At 33.8% G+C, this 20,911-nt stretch overlaps 1 protein-coding gene across 3 annotated transcripts; it reads left to right on the plus strand.

The window, feature by feature from the left end:
- The first annotated feature begins 386 nt into the window (after positions 1-386).
- LOC127841629 (uncharacterized) lies at positions 387-20,512 on the plus strand. Of its 3 annotated transcripts, XM_052370607.1 has the most exons (4): positions 387-499; positions 9,736-9,814; positions 10,017-12,765; positions 14,618-20,512. In XM_052370607.1, the coding sequence occupies exons 1-4, from the start codon at positions 471-473 to the stop codon at positions 15,955-15,957; spliced, it is 4,197 nt and encodes a 1,398-aa protein (XP_052226567.1). In that variant the 5' UTR covers positions 387-470; the 3' UTR covers positions 15,958-20,512. The 3 variants fall into 3 exon arrangements, with proteins under 3 accessions (XP_052226567.1, XP_052226566.1, XP_052226568.1); XM_052370606.1 differs by having other exon boundaries at positions 9,736-12,765; XM_052370608.1 differs by lacking the exon at positions 9,736-9,814 and having other exon boundaries at positions 398-499; positions 9,937-12,765.
- Positions 20,513-20,911: the final 399 nt, after the last annotated feature.

Below are 20,911 nucleotides of genomic sequence, written 5' to 3' on the forward strand. Positions count from 1 at the left end.
TGTTATATAATGCCTATAAAAATGAAAGCTTTTAAAGAAATAATCACTCATACATATTAATGTAAACAACATGATTTGTATTTTAATTTATTTTCTAGGCAAAATCCTCATAATCTATATAACCCGTCACTGACATAAATCTAAAACAGTCAATGCATGTATATAATTAAATCAAAGTGTGCTCAAACATTGAATACAAATAAAGATTCGATATCTTGATTTACTCAAAACGGTGATGAAATCTTCAATTATTTCTTTCGTTTTATATCAAAGGTAAAGCGTAGACTGGCCCCTATTTAGTGAAGAAACATACATATTATTAATATTAAGAGAGGCTGGCATTTGGTCAAGTAAACCGTTTTGACCAGACTCGCACTGTAGGGTACAGGATCTGTAGAAACAATGGCCGCCGTTGCATGCATAAACAAAACACTTTCTTATCAAGATTAATCACCTGACAATGTGCGTTGATGTCATGTGCCATGCATTGTCCTAACAGGTAATATACTTTTTGGTTTATGATATAATTATTTTAGTTTGCTGAAACAAACTGTTTACAATAGCGAAAAACCAAGTGCTAAATAGTGTACTGATTTGTAATGTTGGAACATTCAAATTCCTAGCTTCCGGGTTTTGGGAGTAGTGGATCTGTGCATGGATCTTCTCCTCATTGATATCTATCATGCATACCAGAATTGTTCAGGTTCTAACGATCAATCATGCCACCTTTACTGTAGTCAGTAATTGGTATATTACTTACAAAAACTAATAACTTCTGGCAAATATTGATGAAAAACACATGTCAGGTAATTGAAAAAAAATTGTTTGGTCCTTTTATATATAATAAGAGTTAAGGTATCCAACGATGTTTTCACAGATGTATTGAATAACACAATGCAACATCATGAAAGATCAAACAATGCACACATTTCGTTGTGGTTGCCAGCAGGAAGCGTCCATCTATGATAAAACACCTTTTATTTGATGAAAATCCACCAAGTATGTCCAAAACAGCTAAAAGTTTCACAAATATGACCCCAAAATCGAAGTGTGTAATTCCCGACGTCCAGCTGTCAGTAATGAATGAAGGCGATATTCGGTCGATATTTCACAATAAAACAAGAAATTTGCTACAAACTCCACATATGTTTTTTGTTAACTAAGTTTGCCTTCGAAGTTTGCCTTCGAACTACGTCATTCATTAGTAATGGCACAACGAAAATACTCAGAAAAAGTAGAAAATACACCAAATATTATATTAAATGTTCAAACAGTAGCCATTATATTGATGGAAAGCGGTAAATTTTATCTTGTTGTCAATTGGTTGAATGAGTCGTAAATTATAGAACAAGTTTACCAAATTTATTTTCAACCAATGGAAAGGTCTTCTTTCCGTAACACCGATTTCTGCCTCAAAATCATGGTCGTGAAAGTACGCTAAATGTGTTGTTTCTTCTGAATTTCCATCTTTTTACCATTCAACTGGGACTAACGTACGATGTAGTTCGAAGGCAAACTTAGTAAATGAAAAACGTACGTGGAGTTTATAGCAAATCTCTTGTTTAATTGTGAAAAATTGACCGAAAATCGCCTTCCGTTATTACTGACCATATGGACGTCGGGAATTACACACTTCGATTTTGGGGTCATATTTTTGAAACTTTTAGCTGTTTTGGACATACTTGGTGGATTTTCATCAAATAAAAGGTGTTTTATCATAAATGAACGCTCCTGCTGGCAACCACAATGACATATGTGTGTATTGTTTGATCTTAAACTTTCATGCTGTTGGATTGTGTTATTCAATACACCTGTGAAAACATCGTTGGATACCTTTACTCTTATTATATATATATATATAAGGACCAACAATTTTTTTAATGAAGAACCTGTGGATGAAAAATGTGTTAAACAATTTCATGAACAAAAACATTCTCCATTTTCAGGAAGTAAACACACAAGTGCACTATGCAATAGTGCATATATAAATGTTATCAAAAGCTTTTGATAATTTTTGCTATGGCAGCTCTGGGAGTACATATGCACCCCTTCATAAACATCATAAACACAATCGCATTTCTGCTCACAGATTTCATTCTCATCACTAAACAGACTTCATTCATTACCAATTAAGAAAAGAAATACATGTAATTAATCGTCAAAAACACATTAAATTTACCTGAATGGCAGCCTTCTGATGCATGTAACCTGATAAAACACGAAGATGTTTCTACACACTTTTCGTGCTGACATTTTTATATTATAATTTTTAACAGTGTAAATGTTTGACATTGTTATACACTTAGGTTACATTAAATATAACAATGTGCAAAAGATTGGTGTACTGCAACCTAACAAATAGCGACACTTTAAGTCGGCAACATTACGACAAGATCAGGACGTCTGGCATGTATGATATCTATACACCTGTGAAATTTCATGTTGAAATCTTGTAATGTTTCTGAGGTCTAGCCCTGAAATTTATGTGACAAACGGATGGACTATGTGAAAACATATCCATGCAACTTTTTGTTGGATGACTTTTATGGATATTTATTTTTTTCCACTGATAATTGTTTAATTGAAGGTTTCAGTGTCATTCAATTTGAATCTGAACTATTTACAGGTCTTGACACTAACTTTTTTGACAGGGTTCCCAGAGGGAACCCTACTTTCAACTTTTGGTGACCCTCACCCAAACTAGGGTCCCCTCCTGTTTCAACGCACAGCGTAAGGGCAAAGAAGAACAAGAAACATACTAGTACACATTTTTATTTCCAATATTCAATTCAGTTGCCATTTAAAGTAGACCCATTAACCCTTTGCATGCTGGGTAATTTGTCGTCTGCTAAAATGTTGTCTGCAGAATTTCTAAAATTAGCATTTTCTTCGAATTTTTTTCAAAGAATACTATCAGAATAGCAAACAGTTTGGATCCAGATGAGACGCCACGTTCTGTGGCGTCTCATCTGGATCCAAACTGTTTGCAAAGGCCTTTAAAATTCAGCTCCAGCGCTTTAAGGGTTAATAGCTTATAAGCCTTGTTTTGTAAACTTTGGATATCATGTCTTTCATCAACATCATGGTCATTTTGGTCATAATCATCTTCAGCATTATCATCTTCAGCAGTGAATACCATTCGAAATATTATAAACCACACAGTCCTTCTATTTCTTCTACAAAGAACTTCGAAAATAAATTATAATCGACGAAAAATAATGTATATCCAGAGCTCCAGATAAGGGTCGTATTTTCGTAATTACGAATTATTTTCAAGTCCGTTACGAATTTATTTTAAAATCTTGTCGTACCATTAAGAATTACAAAATCAAGTTACGAATATTATTTTTACATCGGTTCGTATCGATTTTTATTGAGTTCTTTTCGCGTATTAAAGATCGTTGCGGTGCTTATATAGAATGGTTATTGGGTTTGTTTAACAAAGTGCATTTTTTTCCAATATAAGGGGGGCGTATACAGTCTATCTGTCATAAAACAATGGCGGCGCCAAGAGAGCGTCCTAAAAAACTGCAAAACGTCCAAAAACACGCTTTTAACATATTGTATGCAAAGTGAGCCGAAGTTAAATGTTTAGAGAGACATTATAGAAAAGATCTTATACGATGTTGTATGTTCAGTTGCCGACACAGTCGAAAAAGCTAAACAAAAACGCGACACGACGGGTCCAAACTTAAACACACAAAAACATTGAACAAGTGGAAGGGACAAGTTCCGTGGCTAATCGTTGAAAAGATTGAAGGGGAGACCAGTTTTAATTGTGAAATATGTAAAAATTCATCTAAGGCATGCAATCTAAGCACAGTTTGGGCATATGAAGGTATTTGAAAAATAAAATTGTATAATACTGAAAAGACACTGTTGAACTCGTATAAATAAAGTAGCTAGTATGTTTATTTTGATTTTTTTTTGCATGAAAATAACCATTATTATTTATGTTTAGGTCATTTAGAAAAAATAAGAATTATTTTCCAAAACTTAGTAGTAACTTTAAGAATAAAATTTCAGAATTAAGAATTCTTTTTGAAAAGCTAGTAGTAATTTAAGAATTTCACAAAACCTTATCTGGAGCTCTGTATATCGTTTGACTGCAGAAAATGAAAACCAGTAACCTAGCAAATATACAATTTGGTTGACAAATTGCTTTACAATAGCATATTTTGTGGGTAAAAAAACAACTTAAATATCACCTTTTAATTTCAAACGATAATCGGCAGAAAGGTGTAACATCATCGACATAGAACTAATTATTTAATTATCATCCTTTAATTCAGATCAATAGTCCCAGAAAGGTGTACAGTGATCAGTTTGAAATAATTTATTTACTGTTACGTTTAAGTTTCATTTGGTTCTCTTTAAATACAACGTTTGCCGTCGGCCGCTATATTGTTGGCGGACGACAATATCAACTGTGTATTCCAAGTATAGAGTGTCTGCGCATGAATGACCCAATATTATGTGTGAGCAAACTCAATGCTGATTGGCCAGCTGCCATGTGTGCTTCAATAACAATAAGGTCAAGCGATGTCTCATGCTCTGGTGCAGACCGGTTTTCGTTTTTTGTTCAAAGTGCGAACACTTTCATTGAAACAAAGAGAAAAATATAGAAAACCAGTCTGTATTTAAATGGTCAATCAATACAAAGTGGTTCTATAAATTTAGGGGTCCCGGAGGATCAACCAGCTTGAAAGAACTGGTGACCCTCGCCAAAATCTGGCGTCCTCGGGTTCCCGGGACACCGTTAGTGTCGAGGCCTGATTTATTTGTGATTTTTACATTTAAATGTGCACTTTTAAATTTAGTAATAATATGAAAGCAATACATTCAAGTTCCACGAATATTATTCATACTTCATTAAAATGTGTAAAAAACTTATTAAACATATTTGATGTCAATATAAATTAATTTTTTTTTAAAAAGAATATGTGTCGAAAAATGTGAAATAAGCCAGATATTTAATTCTAAAATCGAAAATGTCTGTACAGTCGAATTCGCCAGCATGTAAATCATGCATGTATGATGTGAATCTAAATTTAGTTTAACGATTCATTTCAAATTCCTGCAACAATTTCTATTCATACAACACACAAACTAAAAAGACGAATGCTTCGGTTATTGTAGGAAAATATGTATGAAATATCTTCGTCACAATCACAATCGGCTCGAGGCGCTTATTTGTCTTTGCTGCATTTTATGAAATTCGTCTTCAATGTATAGTTTTTCTTGCCTATTTTGTGTTATTGTAACATATTTTATCAATTAATTACAATTTAAGACATATACAAAAATCGTATAATCTCACTTTAACCATAATAAATATCATAACAAAACTTTCAGTAAAATATATTTAAACCAGGGTTCCTGCTGTTGATCGCCATGGCGACTAAATAAAAAATTTGGCAACAAATTTCCCCAAATGGGGATTTTTCGAAAATCCCCACTTTTCTGCTTAGTATTTCCTTAAAATGACATAAGACGCACTGTTTACCAGCCACTTTATGGCAGTCGTTATGTAATTGATTGCAGTCAGTTTTATTGATTCAGTGATAAGGCAACATTGAAATATTCCGACTTTGCGCTTAAATGTGAAGTGTTTGTCACAGTGTATGAAGCAGATTCAAGACTGTTATGTTGACAACCATAACAAAAAAAAGTAAGTATATATTTTTTTTAGCAAAATTGGTATAATTATAGGAAATAATTAAACATTTTACATATATTGGCTTTTTTGCTTCTCTATAAACGTGCCATGATCTCTGTTTCATTCGTCAAAATGGCAAGTTCAGAGTGTATAACGCCTTGAAGAAAGTGAACTTTAGATTCTGATAATGTTTAGACTCCTTCAAAAATGCAAACCACTATACATTCACCAGCTAACAAAAGAAGACAGTTGTTATGCAGAATTTCTTTTCCTTCAATATAATTTCCAACACAAAATCTATGCTGTGTGAACTCTATATATCCTCAAGACTAGTCAATTCATTCACTATAGGATGTACTGTTTTAACCCTTTGCATGCTGGGAAATTTGTTGTCTGCTAAATGTCGCCTGCTGAATTTCTAAAATTAGCATTTTTTCAGAATAGCAAACAGTTTGGATCCTGATGAGACACAACGTTCTGTGGCGTCTCATCTGGATCCAAACTGTTTGAAAAGGCCTTCAAAATTCGGTTCCAGCACTGAAAGAGTTAAAAAAGGAGAACATGGTTAAGAACATGAAAATTAATTTGACATTTGATGTATACAAATGCTTATTTTATTTGACTGTGTTGTTTTATGGGCTCTATCTAGTAGGTCATATGCGAGGACACATTTACACTATTTATATGCTACAAATCAATTGATTATTATTAGAAACAAATCAAGTGATTACTATTGGTATTATATTAAAGGGGCTTTTTCACAGATTTTGGCATGTTTTGAAGTTTTTTTATTTAATGCGTTATATTGATAAATGTAAACATTGGATCTAATAAGCTCCAGTAAAAAATCAAGAATAAAATTAAAAGAAAGAAAAAAAGGTAACCCTCAGCAGGACTCGAACCACTGACCCCTGGAGTCCTGGGGTAAAAAGTCTACGCATTAGACCACTCAGCCATCCTTCCTCATCAATGAAAGATGTTTTTTATACTTCATATAAGCGATTCTCAAAGTTTCACAAAATATAACGACAACAACAGAACTCTCCAAATTATTCATTCGTTTCTCGTTGCAACACTTTATAATTTTCAGGTTTTTAAATTGTCAAAAGATGCATATAAAGGCTATTTTAGAGAATGGTAAATGTGCAGTATTAAGGTTTCCTCACAAATATCATAACTAAAACAGAAATTTGCGAATATGAAACAACTTTTTTCAATTTTGTCAACTTACCAAAACAGAAAAAGGCCCCTTTAATATTATACCATTTTTGTACTTTCAGATTACTAGAAAGCTGCTGAAGCACCCAAACTGTGGCAACATATGCAGGTTGCTAAGAATATGTCAATCAACCAGACTTGCAACTTATTTATTGTGCTATTATTAAATGAACTTGTTAAATGTGTTGTTATTATTAATAATACTGCTATTATATCAATTTATTAAACATACTGTAAAATGCTCAGTTTTTGTTTGTATTATAATAACATGATCTTCATTGCCACATGTAGCCCCAGTGTGGCGACAACTTTTTATGCCCCTGGATGGAATGATCGGGGGTATAATTGTTTTTGGCCTGTCTGTCATTGTGTGTGTCTGTCCCAAAATTTAACCTTGGTCATAACTTTTGCAATATTGAAGATAGCAACTTGATATTTGGCATGCATGTGTATCTCATGGAGCTGCACATTTTGAGTGGTGTCAAGGTCAAGGTCATCCTTCAAGGTCAAAGGTCAAATATATGGCTTCATAGCGCAGTAGGGGGCATTGTGTTTCACAAACACAGCTCTTGTTGAATTTGGCGAAAGTAAGAGGTGGAAACTTGTTAAAGCTCTGTAAACAATACACATCAAAATGGCAGAGTCTTACTAGCAAAGCTTCAATGACCCATGGAATTTTTGCCTAGTGAACATCCTGGTACACCAGTAATAAGATGGGGTATTTCAGTACCCACTTGGCATTGGAAACTGGAAAGTGTTACTTACTGAAATTCAAGTTACAGTCTGATAGTTTTGTGTCTGATATTTTTGTAAATATTATTAGTAAATACCATTGTAGAAGTGTTCTTTTTTAACTTGTACTTCTGTTATCCTTAGTTATATTGAGGATATCTGTACCTGGTAAGGGTCTGAGATGGTGTTAAACTTACTGAAACACCTTTAATCGATAGCTAATTTTATGTAAAAACTAATAATTAACAATTAAAATAAAACGCTATCACTAGTGTTATAAGCACAGAAGAAAATGTCAAGAATATTACATAATATATATAAGCATAGACACCACATTGGTGTTGGCTTGTCTAGGTTTTGTTACCACAAGGTCTAGTTTTTGAGCTGGCAGAGATTTTTGTCATCAAAATTAAGATAGATGTTTACTTGAACTTATTTTTAGGAAACACAACAGTTTGAACAACAAGGTATTTCAAGGTCATTTTAAGCATACAAAAGCAGTTTTATGAAGTTTTTTACTATAGTTTTTGCAACATATATTTAGCCGATAACCACAGACACTCTATCTGTACATGTATCTTTACCCACTGCTGTTTGCCAAATGGATTAAACATATGGGACACAATTTTTGTAACAACACATTTAATACTATTAGTTAATTTCATGAGGTGAAGGTACATAAATACACGAGTGAAAAATCAACAACAACAAACAACATTAAATATAGATCTGAAATTGTTGCAACATATTTTGGTTTAGATATCAGTTGTCAAATAAAAAGTTAAATACATGCATGTTAATTACAAAGACATGCATTTTAATGACTAAATTAATCAATTAGTAATAGCTTCGCATGTAACGTAAGAGACCCTTTTCACATAACTGATATAATGTTCTGTGGGAGCTGTCTCTCCTTATGAAATAAATCTAGAACAAGGCTGATGTCCTAGCTGGGATTGACATTAGAATGTTAAGTAGATATAATTATCTGTAAAATGTAATTAGCTAATTGTCAACGGAGTGAAAAATAAAAAGCTAATTAATTTATGCCTATTTTCAGGGGTCTAGCTAGGTTCAAAATTTAGGGAGAAGTCACTTCTCTCAAAGACCAAAATAGGGAGAAGTGGCAACTTTTCAGGGAGAAATGGTAGTACTTTTGCATCCTGGAGTCAAGCTTAGCTGAAAGTTTCAGGAGATGTCACTTCTGTACAGTTGCGTCATAGGTCTTCATTTTACATGTATGTTATATTGTGCTACAATTTTTTTTGAATAAAAATTCATTTAAAATCTCATTTTACAGCACAGATTCCAAATCTTACCTGTGAGTGAGCCCTATATTTATTGCCAGTGCTAGTTAACTCTTTCCATTTGATCATTCCTTTGTATTGTTATAATGGGCCATTTAGCTTTGCTGAAGTATAGTTACTGGTAGCCAGCACAAGGCAATTAATCAAGGCTTCACCTATGAACAATTTTAAGAACTCTAATAGCTCCCGCCTGTGCATTTGAATGTTCAACTTTGCATGACCTGTAAATAGGGCAACTTCTGGCTGAGAATTCTCCTGTTTCCAATTCTCCACATCAAGTTGATTTTAATGGTCAATGTGTGGCACAAACAAATAATTAAAAGGTGGAGAAGTTATGTCGCCTTCATGAAATTAATTAGCGACATAAATATTCCCTTGGCGAGCAAATCGCCCACTTCGCCCACTAGCGAGACCCCTGATTTTGTGGTTTTATAATAAGCTGTCATCCAACATTAATCACATTTATAACTATAGAAAATTAATTGTCTGTATTTTTGCACATACACGTATTTCTTGTTTTAAAATGATCACATTTAGTATTTTAACAAACCATGCAAGAGATGTATCATGACACTTATGTAGCAAGATTATGTTATGTTGCACACAAAATACTTCAATATGTGAAAGATTAGATTCTATGAATTATTGCGATACACATAATAATTCTGTATCTCCCTTGACCATTTTTTGTATTGGGTTACGACTGTTTATCTAGGTATACAATTTTTAGAATTCTGTCAAAAAAGTAGATTTTTTTTTCAAAAAGGGCTTTATCCAAGACAAACAATTTAAGCAGTGTCTTTCACTCTCTGATTACAGTGCAGACCCAGAAGATCATGATGTGTCTATTTCTGAAACATCCAGATCTGACACATTACCGGGTGGACGTAGAATCAAGGTTGTCATGGATATCCGTGACATTATGGGAGAACCAACATCTGGTGAATGTAGCTCCTTTTTCAAAAAGGGCCTTATCCAAGACAACCAACTTAAGCAGTGTCTTTCACTCTCTGATTACAGTGCAGACCCAGAAGATCATGATGTGTCTATTTCTGAAACATCCAGATCTGACACATTACCAGGGTGGACGTAGAATCGAGGTTGTCATGGATATCAGTGACATTATGGGAGAACCAACATCTGGTGAATATAGCTCCTGCACTTTGCCATTCAATTTGCTGCATTCACAGAGGGAAAAGCTGTTCGAACATGCAGACCAACTGAATGAAAATGATAGCTCGGATGTTGATAAAGTGTTTGCTACGCAAAACAAGAACAGCATACCACTACCTCCAATACAAGCTTTTGTTGAGGGGGTGCATGAAGGATTCATTGATTTACCTGATGCATCGCAATCAGATCTCAATATGGAAATCACACATGTTTGCTCTTCCATGCAAGAAAAACTGCCTAACACAGAAACTGAATTACATGTTTGTCAAAGTGTAAATACAGAAAATGTTCCTGTTTGTCTTTCTCTTTTGCAAGACAAAGTAAATAATTCAGTAGCTGAAATATGTCCAGACATTGGAATAGAGCTCAAACCTTTGTGCCTTTCTTTAACACAAGAAAGATCAATTAATAAAAGTGCTGAAATATATTCAGACATTAAAACAGATATTGTACATATGTGTCATTCCCCTGTGCATAATCCATCTGACTTGACCAAACAAGTCAAACCTAAAAACAAAAATGCAAGCTTTTCTTCTTTTTCAGAAGAATTAACTTACGCACATGCTTATGAAAATGTAGAGCTCAAAACGGATGATGTAGAACCCTTATGCATTTGCCCGTCGCATGATGATTCTTTCAATGCAACAACAGAGGAACTGGTATATCTGAATGTCATTGAACCTGTGTGCATTTCCCCAAAATCAAGAGAACTGACAGTGATAGAGGATGATGGCTTGAAGATGTCACTGGTACATTGTGAATGTCCTCCGAGCAACCGGAAAGCAATACCAGCCAACCAAGTGTTCCAAATCGATGGAGAGCTCTTCTATATTCCATCAGCCAAACTCTTGAACATCGGTAGCCTGCAGATTTATGGATATGAGAAAGGAGGGAGCTGGTATGTTCCAATGGCTCTGTTGAACAGAATTCTTGAAGCTGATGTTCAGGAGCTATTTACTCAAGTTGCCATAAGTAGCTGCTTTAGTTTGATATTCCAACGAATGGGTAAAAATGAAATAGATTTTTTGAAACAGAAATGTTCTTTTGATGACACAGTTGAAAGTGGATATTTAATAAGTACATCAGATTTGCAGTATATTTGTTCTGCCATCGCAGATGAACTTTATGATAATGTGATACAGACACTTGCATATGGTAATCTGTGTGAAAATAAATTACAGGAAAATTCTATGTGCTCAAGTTGTGGTTTAACTATTAAAAATTCTGGTGCATCAGGGTCCTTTTCTTTGAGTGGAGGAAGTAATGACTGTCTTCAGAGTAATGCCAAAAAGACAAGTGAAATCAAAGATGTAGGTGATAGCACTGTTAATGAAAAAGAAAATGTGGACTACAATGCTAAAGCAGAGAATGAGTATGAATCAGAGTTTGACATGGGAAGGAAAGCGTTTAGAACACGTCTTAAAATGCTACAGAATACCATAGAAACAGGATACAAGCAAAGAATTAAACAGAGCAAATCAAATCTTAATTATGTAATCAATAAAGCAAAAAGTCACAAGAAACAGAGGGATTCAATTGCAGAAATTGTTCTTGCTGTTGGAGATTACATTGTTAAAGACATCACAGTATTTAAAAACAGAATGAAGACCAATAAGGTTGTGTTGACAAATTCCAAGCAATGCAAGATGGAAGAAATTGATTTTGAAGGCAAATCATTGAAAGAAAAAGAGAGATCAGATCGCAAAGATCCAGTCTTTGATCCTGAACTTGAAACAAAGATGGCAGCAAATCATTTAGAAAAAATCGCAGAGGCGTTTGACAGCTATGACTGGAGAGCAGCAGAGTTTCAGGAACCGATATACTTGAACATGGATGATGATCAAGGATGCTTTTACAAATATGACATGCTGACTGATGAACACTTAGTTGAAATTGTCAACTCTGCAGCAATGGAAGCTGACAGAACATATCAGAATGGAAAGAGTGTACACATTGATGTTGACAAAGATCAATTAGAAGGGGGCTCTGTTTCTACAGACAACAAAGACGATTTAAGTTTAAACATGAACAACTCAGGAGATGGTTGGAATGATGAATTGTGTAAAGAAACAAAGATAGATATGCCACATGAAAAGGGTGATTCCTTGAATGCTGTGCCTTATAATAATCTTTATTCTGGTCATGTCAAGGAGGTAAATGACCATGTTGGACCAATTGTTGATAAACCTCAGATGAATTCTGATTGTAGACATGAAATTAAAATGAAAAATGGCATTATTCAATCTTCATCAAATATAAAGAAAAGAGTGATGAGGAATGGTGGTTTGAAAGAAAATATTCAAAAGAAAAGCAAAATGACAACTAAGCAACATCTAAATGGTTGCAAACTTTTAAACACAGAACTGACAAAAGAAAATTCCAAATGTGAGAACAGCGTAATATCTGAACGGTCTATAGATGTTTCTGAGGCTGAAAATGGTAGGACAAACATGCCTGGGCAAATACATGTTACAAAAAAGGAAGACATGGAGCCCCAAGTTAAGGCTGAAGAGTACCCAAGGCAGGTTGTGTCAAGTCAACATGGGTTGACACAAAAGAAAGAAATGGAAGAAAATATAAGGAAGTTTGTGAAATTCTCATGTAATTTGACATTGGAAGGCAATATTAAGAGCAAGGTAGAGGGATTTGTTCCTGGGGCAGAACAGGTGTTTCCAGGTAAGAATTGTAAGACAAACAATTACAGTATTTAATATACCATACCATGACATGTAATTTGATTTTGTTTGACAGAAAATTCTAAATTGTAATTTTATACTAGTTAATATTTATGAATATTTATACTCCTATGAAGATTGGAGATTGGACTCTTTTGAATTTTTTTTTGTTAGTCAGTCAGTCAGCATAATACTTTATATTTTCTCTCTGATAGGCGTTTCTTGTTTGATTTAATTATTTTTAATTTGTTTAGCAGTCACATAAACAACCAAGCTATGTAATATGGAATTTTTACACCCATTATTGCTGCTTCTTCCTGTATTTGCGCGATGATTATCTGAGATATTAACTATATGATTCTATATTCTCAAATCTTTTCTATAAAGAAGGAATGTAGTTGACAATTGTTAATAGTTTTTTTTGATCGTTCGTCAAAAAGTTGTAATTCTGTTACTCTTGTATCTTCAATGCAATTGAGTAATTAAATAGTAATTAAATTGAATGCGTTTTAATTCCCTTTTATTATTGTTTAATTTGAGTTACAATGCTATGACGTTAAATTTTATTTACACTTAAATGTATTATGAATATTGCTGGGCCAAGTGTGAGGTTGAGCGCTCTATAACCAGGTTTAAACCCCCAATGCTTTGCATTGACCGTTCCAAGGCGGTGACCCCAGCTTTATTCATATTTTGTGTTTATGTTGGTTTGTATTGTGCTGTATTGTGCTGTTTTGTACTGTTTGGGCAATCGGTCACTTGCCTTAAATAAAGGACCAACTAATTGTTTTTAATGAAAATTCAATACTGCTCCAGCAGCTGGAGTTTCACTTCTTTATATTGTACAGGTCTTTGGAGCATATTCTTCAACATTCTTTAGTATTTAGATAAAAAATTGAAAATGTGATTGCCTGTAACACAGGTGGTTAGCGTGTGGCTATGATATTAATTAGTGAAAACATCATTTTGAATGATAAATAATCATATTTAAACAAAAAATTAAATTTTATGAAAAAAAATATTCACTATCAAATATATATATATATATAACAAGGTATGCAACTCAAAATCACCCCAAAACGTGGTGCATCGCTTTGAACAGCCATATCTTCATCAATTGTGCAGCGATTTTCACGATCTCGGTCTTATTCAACGCAGAAACGAATTTCCTTTCTGGAAATGTATATGTCTTGCAATAGTTTTACAAATGCTGGGTCAACTTTCAAGAAATAACAAGGGGTATATTGCTTTGCTCATGTCGGTTGGTGTGTCGGTCGGTCTGTCGGTCCGTCCACCAGGTGGTTGTCAGATGATAACTCAAGAACGCTTAGGCCTAGGATCATGAAACTTCATTGGAACATTGACCATGACTCGCAGATGACCCCTATTGATTTTGAGGTCACTTGGTCAAAGGTCAAGTTCACAGGTGAAGGTCACAGTGACTGGAAATAGGCATTTTAAGGATTTAGCATGGTTCAAACAAGGGAAACAACTACCGTTCACAGTGACAAACAACGTATTCAGATAATGGCTGCTACTACAACTTATAGCCCATATGGGGGGCATGCATGTTTTGCAAACAGCCCTTGTTGTAGATGGGCTTAATACTTATGTCCTATGCACCTATGTGTTATTTACCCTTGAACATATGCTATAAATTTACACTTAATCACAGCTTGTATAATTCTATTAAAAGAATGCATGTGAACAGGAATATTTTATATAATAAACCTTTTAATACTTTGTGCATATTTACAATAAACCATTACTTTAAATTGATCTGTTCACAAATTGCTTTAAAGAGCGTTCCGCATTTTGAACAATGGTCATGAATACTTTTTCCTGCTTTTCAGCCTTGTTTTCTCCTGATCCCAATCATTTGATGGCAAGATATCTTCGCAAAAGATTCTGCTTCGCAGCAGAGGAATTTATGGACCATTTACTTAAACAGAATCATGTCAGGGAAAGCCTTCCTCAGGGCAACCATGTATTATCTGAAACTTTGCAAGAGAAGAGAAACTGCTCAGATGTTCAGCCAAAATCACTGTATTCACAACATATTCCAAACCACTGTATCAAAGAGACTTCATCTATCGTTTCACAAGAGTCTCCTTTAAAAGAAAACAGTATATGTTCAAGTATACAAAAGACTTCTCCAGACAGACAAGCTGTGCCGAACGTAACCTATTCCTCCAGCATTATGTGTTCCACAAACACTGATTGCCCAACACTGAAGTTGGTTTTGAGACCTCAGGTGCCGAAAATGTTAATAAAAAAGAATCCCAAAACATGTGATTTTAATGCAATACCACTTGACAGGGTAGATGCTGAAGTATTGCCTTTCAACACATATGCTAGATGTCAGTCTTCACAATCAAATGAGGTCAAAGTTTTTGATTCAAAAATGAGTCAGAAAAACGAAATAAGCAGTTCTATAAAGGAAAAGCTGGTGGAACTCAGAAATTACAGCAAGAGCAGATGCGATCAGAGTGTTTCAGAGAGCGCTAATACAAATTTTGAAGACTGTACAGAGGAACAAACTAGCATCAGTGATAATCCTAAACATGATTTTGAAGCTTTAGTTACTGTAGCTGATGGTAAAAGTGCTGTATCTGGTGTTGAAAATGATGATAATGGCATCGACTCTTGCATTGTAGTGGAAAGAAGAGAGAGACGAAAACATATTATCCTCAAGTTCAAACGTTCCACTTCCTTGCAGCTAGATGTGAACAATAATGGTGTCACAACCAACAGTACTGTAGCTGTTCAACCCAACCCTGTGCAGGTTGAATCGGCTGGAAGTGAAGAGGGAATCACACAATCTGATCGAACAGGTCACGTTGTCAAGACAAGTTTGTCTGTCAATGGAGGTGACAATCAAAAGCAGTTATTATCAAAAACCTTAGTTAGAAGAAAAAGGACAAAAAGTGAAAATAGCTGCGGAATAAAAATGAAATTCCGTAGATTAAGTGAAGAAAAGGTTTTCTCTTCAGAGTTTGTTACTCAGTTATCCAATGCGGAGCTTGCAATTTCTGATAAACAAACCAAAGGGAAAGAACTTAAAGATAAAGTGGAAGAAATCCAGTCAGTAGTTACCTGCCCAAAACAAATGTGGGATTTGGATGTGTTTAAATGTTTTGTTCGATTGCAACGAGTGTGCATTCCAGGATGCAATTTTTCTTTCTTTGTTTGAAATTACAGTTTTTGCTAGTTTTTGTAATAAAATAAACCTCATCATAAAAGTTTCCTGGGGGTATTAAATGATTTTTTTACAGTTGTTTCAAGGCACGGGCATAATATTATTGTTACTTGTCGAATAAAATATATACTCCTCACTATGTTTATATGTTCTATATTTATATTTAAGTGTTTTGTTGTTTTACATATTTTAGTTATATTGTATGAGTTGCGTGATGTGAACATTGGCCTTATGTCATATGGGGTAACTCACCTCAAGAAGAGGCTCTTAATTCGATTAGTGTTGTCAGGATCGACCTTGTTAGCTAGTAAGGCCACGAAAACTTACTTGACTTTCTAGTAGACTGGGTAGGTCCTGACCAGACTGCTTGTATGTGCAAGCTGGTCTTAAGCTAACCTCGTCAAATGTGGCATTAGACAATGACAATGCTCATATAGTGCTATAAATCAATGTGTAGTCCTTATACCTTGTTACAACTTATTTTGTTTTAAGACCAGTAGAGTATTTTAATATTGTCATTGGTATATTGAAGGACAAAGCCGCCTCTAATAAAAATAGAAAAACAATCATTTGTTTTATGTTTTAACTGTTATATATGTAATTATTTCAGGAAATAAGTCATGTTCTTGAATTTTTAGTTCAAAAACGGAATTCAGTTAAATAAAGCCTTTATGTGTATGGCTTGTGACTTCATTGATTGTTCAAACTATTAATTTTTATAAATCCCCCCCCCCCCCCTCGAAGAAGAGGGGGTATATTGTGTTGCACATGTTGGTCGGTCCGTCCGTCGGTCGGTCCGTCCACCAGATGGTTTCCGGATGATAACTCAAGAACGTTAGGCCTAGGATCATGAAACTTCATAGGTACATTGATCATGACTGGCAGATGACCCCTATTAATTTTCAGATCACTAGGTCAAAGGTCAAGGTCACAGTGACTCGAAATAGTAAAATGGTTTCCGGATGATAACTCGAGCATGCTTATGCCTAGAATCATGAAACTTCTTTAGGTACATTGATCATGACCGGCAGATGACCCCTATCGATTTTCAGGTCACTAGGTCAAAGGTCAAGGTCAAAGTGACGCGAAATTGTAAAATGGTTTCCGGATGATGACTCAAGAATGCTTACGCCTAGGATCATGAAACTTCATATGTACATTGATCATGACCGGCAGATGACCCCTATTGATTGTCAGATCACTAGGTCAAAGGTCAATTTCACAGTGACTCGAAACAGTAAAATGGTTTCCGGATGATAACTCTAGAATGCAGATGACCCCTGTTAATTTTCAGGTCAAAGGTCAAGTTCATAGTGACTCGAAACAGTAAAATGGTTTCCTGATGATAACTCAAGAATAATTAGGCATAGGATCATGAAACTTCATTGGTACATTGATCATGACTAGCAGATGACTCCTATTGATTTTCAGATCACTAGGTCAAAGGTCAAGGTCACAGTGACAAAAAAGTATTCACACAATGGCTGCCACTACAACTGACAGCCCATATGTGGGCAACCCGTTTCCTTTGCGATATTTTGTAAAATCGTTATTTTGCTTGTACCTCTTATTTTAATGTTATATGTATATGATCTCATATGCTAATGATATTGTTTATAAGAACTTTTTATTACATTTCTTTTAATGCTCATGTCTTTTTCATATCATTTATTTATTTCACAACACATTCAATTCCCAGTTTTGATAATTAGTTTATTTTCATGTTAAAAATTATATTCATTTCACATAAACTATTGTTTACTTTTCTTTCAGGGAATTTAATTGAAAAAATAGTGCTGTTATATTGCTTCATTAAATACAAAATTGAATTATCTAGTGTGTGATTTTTATGTGCATTTATGTAGTTATTTATTTGAGAAATAATGTTTTGATTGATATACATCTTATCTTTGTCGTCTTAATGTTGCTTGGATGGCAGAAATGATATAAAGATATCTGAAGTAAACTAATATAAATTATTTTAGAAGAATTAATGATAATAGATACGAAATAGACTCAAGCACTTAGGACAATCCAATATACATTCATAAACTGAAATCAGCGTTAAATCTCTGTTAAAAACTGTTAAATAGTTGTTCAATTATTTGCAATACAGACTTTGTCAAGTCTCTATATATATATATTAATTTAGCAAAAGACTACACTTTAAAAAAACATTCTTTTTAATTTTAACTTAGAAAGAAAAAAGAAAAAAACATTATTTCACTTAGATGTATTGCAATATTTGCATTTTTTCATGTTGAAGATAACAAACTTTAGCTGTATGTGTTCTAATTATATGCCAATACCTCTTAAGTCTAAGTTTAATACGCATGTTCTTTTTATAGACCATAACATCTTAAGTTTCAGTTTAACAAACTTGTTCTATATATAAGCCATAACCTCTTTAGTTGCAGTTAAACACACATTTTCTTCTTATAGGCCATAAACTCTTAAGTTTCAGTTTAATACATATGTTCTATATATAGACCATAACCTTTAAGTCTCAGTTTTACGCTTATTAATATTGCTTTTTTTAAGATATGTTGAGATTGGATTAGTTCAACATCTGCATTTTTTGTGCCATTATTTGTTTGCCATGTATTTTGTTTCTTTAGTTAGGTTTTGTTTTTGTTGTGTCATGATCTTGAGAGTGATAATTATAGTCCTTTGTTAAACAGTGTGTCATTTTAATATGTAGCACTTTCCTCATTAATATCAAGGGTAGTTGTTTATGTTGTGTCATGTTCTGCAGTGTGCTAATCCTTTGTGTAACAGTGTCTCATTACATTATGTAGCAGTTGCCACTTTCATGTTAAGTTTTTTTTGTTTCTGGTGTGCCATGTTCTGCTAGTCCTTTTTGTACCAGTGTGTCATTGCCTTATGTGTCAGTTTCCACTTTCATGTCAAGGGGTGTTGTTTTTGTTGCTCAATATTCTGCAAGGTGATTTATAGGTCTTTTTATAACATTGTGTCATACATTATATAACAGTTTCCATCTTAATGCCAAAGACTGTTGTTTTTGTTTTGCAGGGAAACTGTATCGTTACATTAATTTATGTGGCTGTATCCAATTTAATGACAAGGTGGGAAATCAGGTTTAAAAGTTTGTGCTGCTGTTTATTTTCAATGATTATTAGAATACCAAATAAAATCAAGGGAGCTATCCAATAGATAATAATAATTCCTGTATTTGGTTTTCTCAAAGTTCTCAACATGTCAAACAAACATATAGAAACCAACGTTTCATATAATGTCATTACTCCATTGAAAAATACTAAAACTTGATATAAACTTTGCAAAAAAGCCATGTGTACCAACTTAATTTTGTGTATTACATTGAGTCCAGTTTTCTAGCCATTACAGTTTAATGCATTCTTAGCAAATTAACTGTTTGTAATAAAAAGTAAGCTGCTAAATTACAAAATATGGAGAACATTAATGATTTTAGAAATGTATACCTGTCTGAGGAACATATGACTTATATCAGTATAGATGAGATAAGTCATGTTACCTGCATGCGCAGTGTTATCATATATTCCGTTCATTTACGTTATATTCCAATTCTGTTCAATTTCGATTTTCGATTGCACATTAATATCCATGAACTGTTTATGCCTGTTTATTCTGCTAAAGTGAACTTAAGTATTTTGTTTGTGGTAATCAGCTTTATATTATGATATTATTTGCTAATTTATAGAAAAGAATAGTATTTTAGATTTGACATGCAGTGGTAGTACAATTATTTTTACTCACTTTGGTAGATGCAATTAAATTTCTCAGAGCAATAATTATTTTAAACCATTTTGGTAGTTTTGCAAATCCATCTAGTTCCATAGAAGTATGTGGTGTTGCTAACGGAATACTAATAATGCGTTACTTAGATAGACTGTTTGGGTGATATGTAAATACATTTCGTTTGCTGTGATGTTACTATACAAGTTCTATATAAACTTACAATGATGCAGCTCTTTGTGTTGTTTGTAACAAAACATAATTAGTTTGAGCAGAAGTAATTGATTATATAATAGGTTCGAAAAGAGCTACCCTTTTTGTAATAGAGTCAATACACATATGTGTCATAGAGCATTACTATAACCTAACTATTTTGCTTATCTATTTTATCATGATTTTTTATTTTTGTATCAACGGAAACAAATTTGTAATCACTATGTTTTATGTACGAGTATTTCCAAAAAAATACCATTTTTCAATTGCCAATAATTATGTACCAAGAGAATTCGAATGTGTCTATAAATCATAATAATAATGTCAATTGTAATATTTGCCAATCTTAACGCCATTCCGCGATTTACACACTTGCCATTGTGTGGAATATTTAAACCGTAGCTGCATGGACTAGAATTTGTTGATGTGCCATGATATCTCGACCTTGCCTTATTGTCATATACATTTTTTATCCATGACCAAAAGTCAATGCTACTGCACATTTATAGGTTATTCAATGTTTAAATAAATGTTTTATGTAAACGTTTCAAACAGTGTTGTTGTTTTTATATGTTCTGAACAATAAATTCGTCCAATTTGATTTAGATTTGGAGTCATTATTGATAAATTTGCTACATAAAACATTGGTATTTAAACAATTTAATTTTAAGGTTCATGCCATATTGACCTCAGAAAAATGTTTTAAAATCAATGAACTTTCAAAACGTGTAGAGTGCTGTCTTACTTACCTTATGAAATACGTTGTGAGCTCACCTGAGCGCGTTTCCACTCTTTGAGGAAAAATACTTTGCCTACTCGAGATGTAAATTGCTCACAGTGTTCATCTGGACAATATCAAGGCCGAGTTTAAATCTGGGTCGCCTGCGTCCAAACATAGGTCACAAGGTGAATTCTTGGAACAAGCTTCTTGACACATAAGATGCCACATTTATGACACAATCATGGAATCGGTTCAGAATGTATATCTTGACAATATATT

The sequence above is a fragment of the Dreissena polymorpha genome, chromosome 8 (genome assembly GCF_020536995.1).
Source record: "Dreissena polymorpha isolate Duluth1 chromosome 8, UMN_Dpol_1.0, whole genome shotgun sequence".
In the NCBI taxonomy this organism is placed as follows: Eukaryota; Metazoa; Mollusca; class Bivalvia; order Myida; family Dreissenidae; genus Dreissena; species Dreissena polymorpha.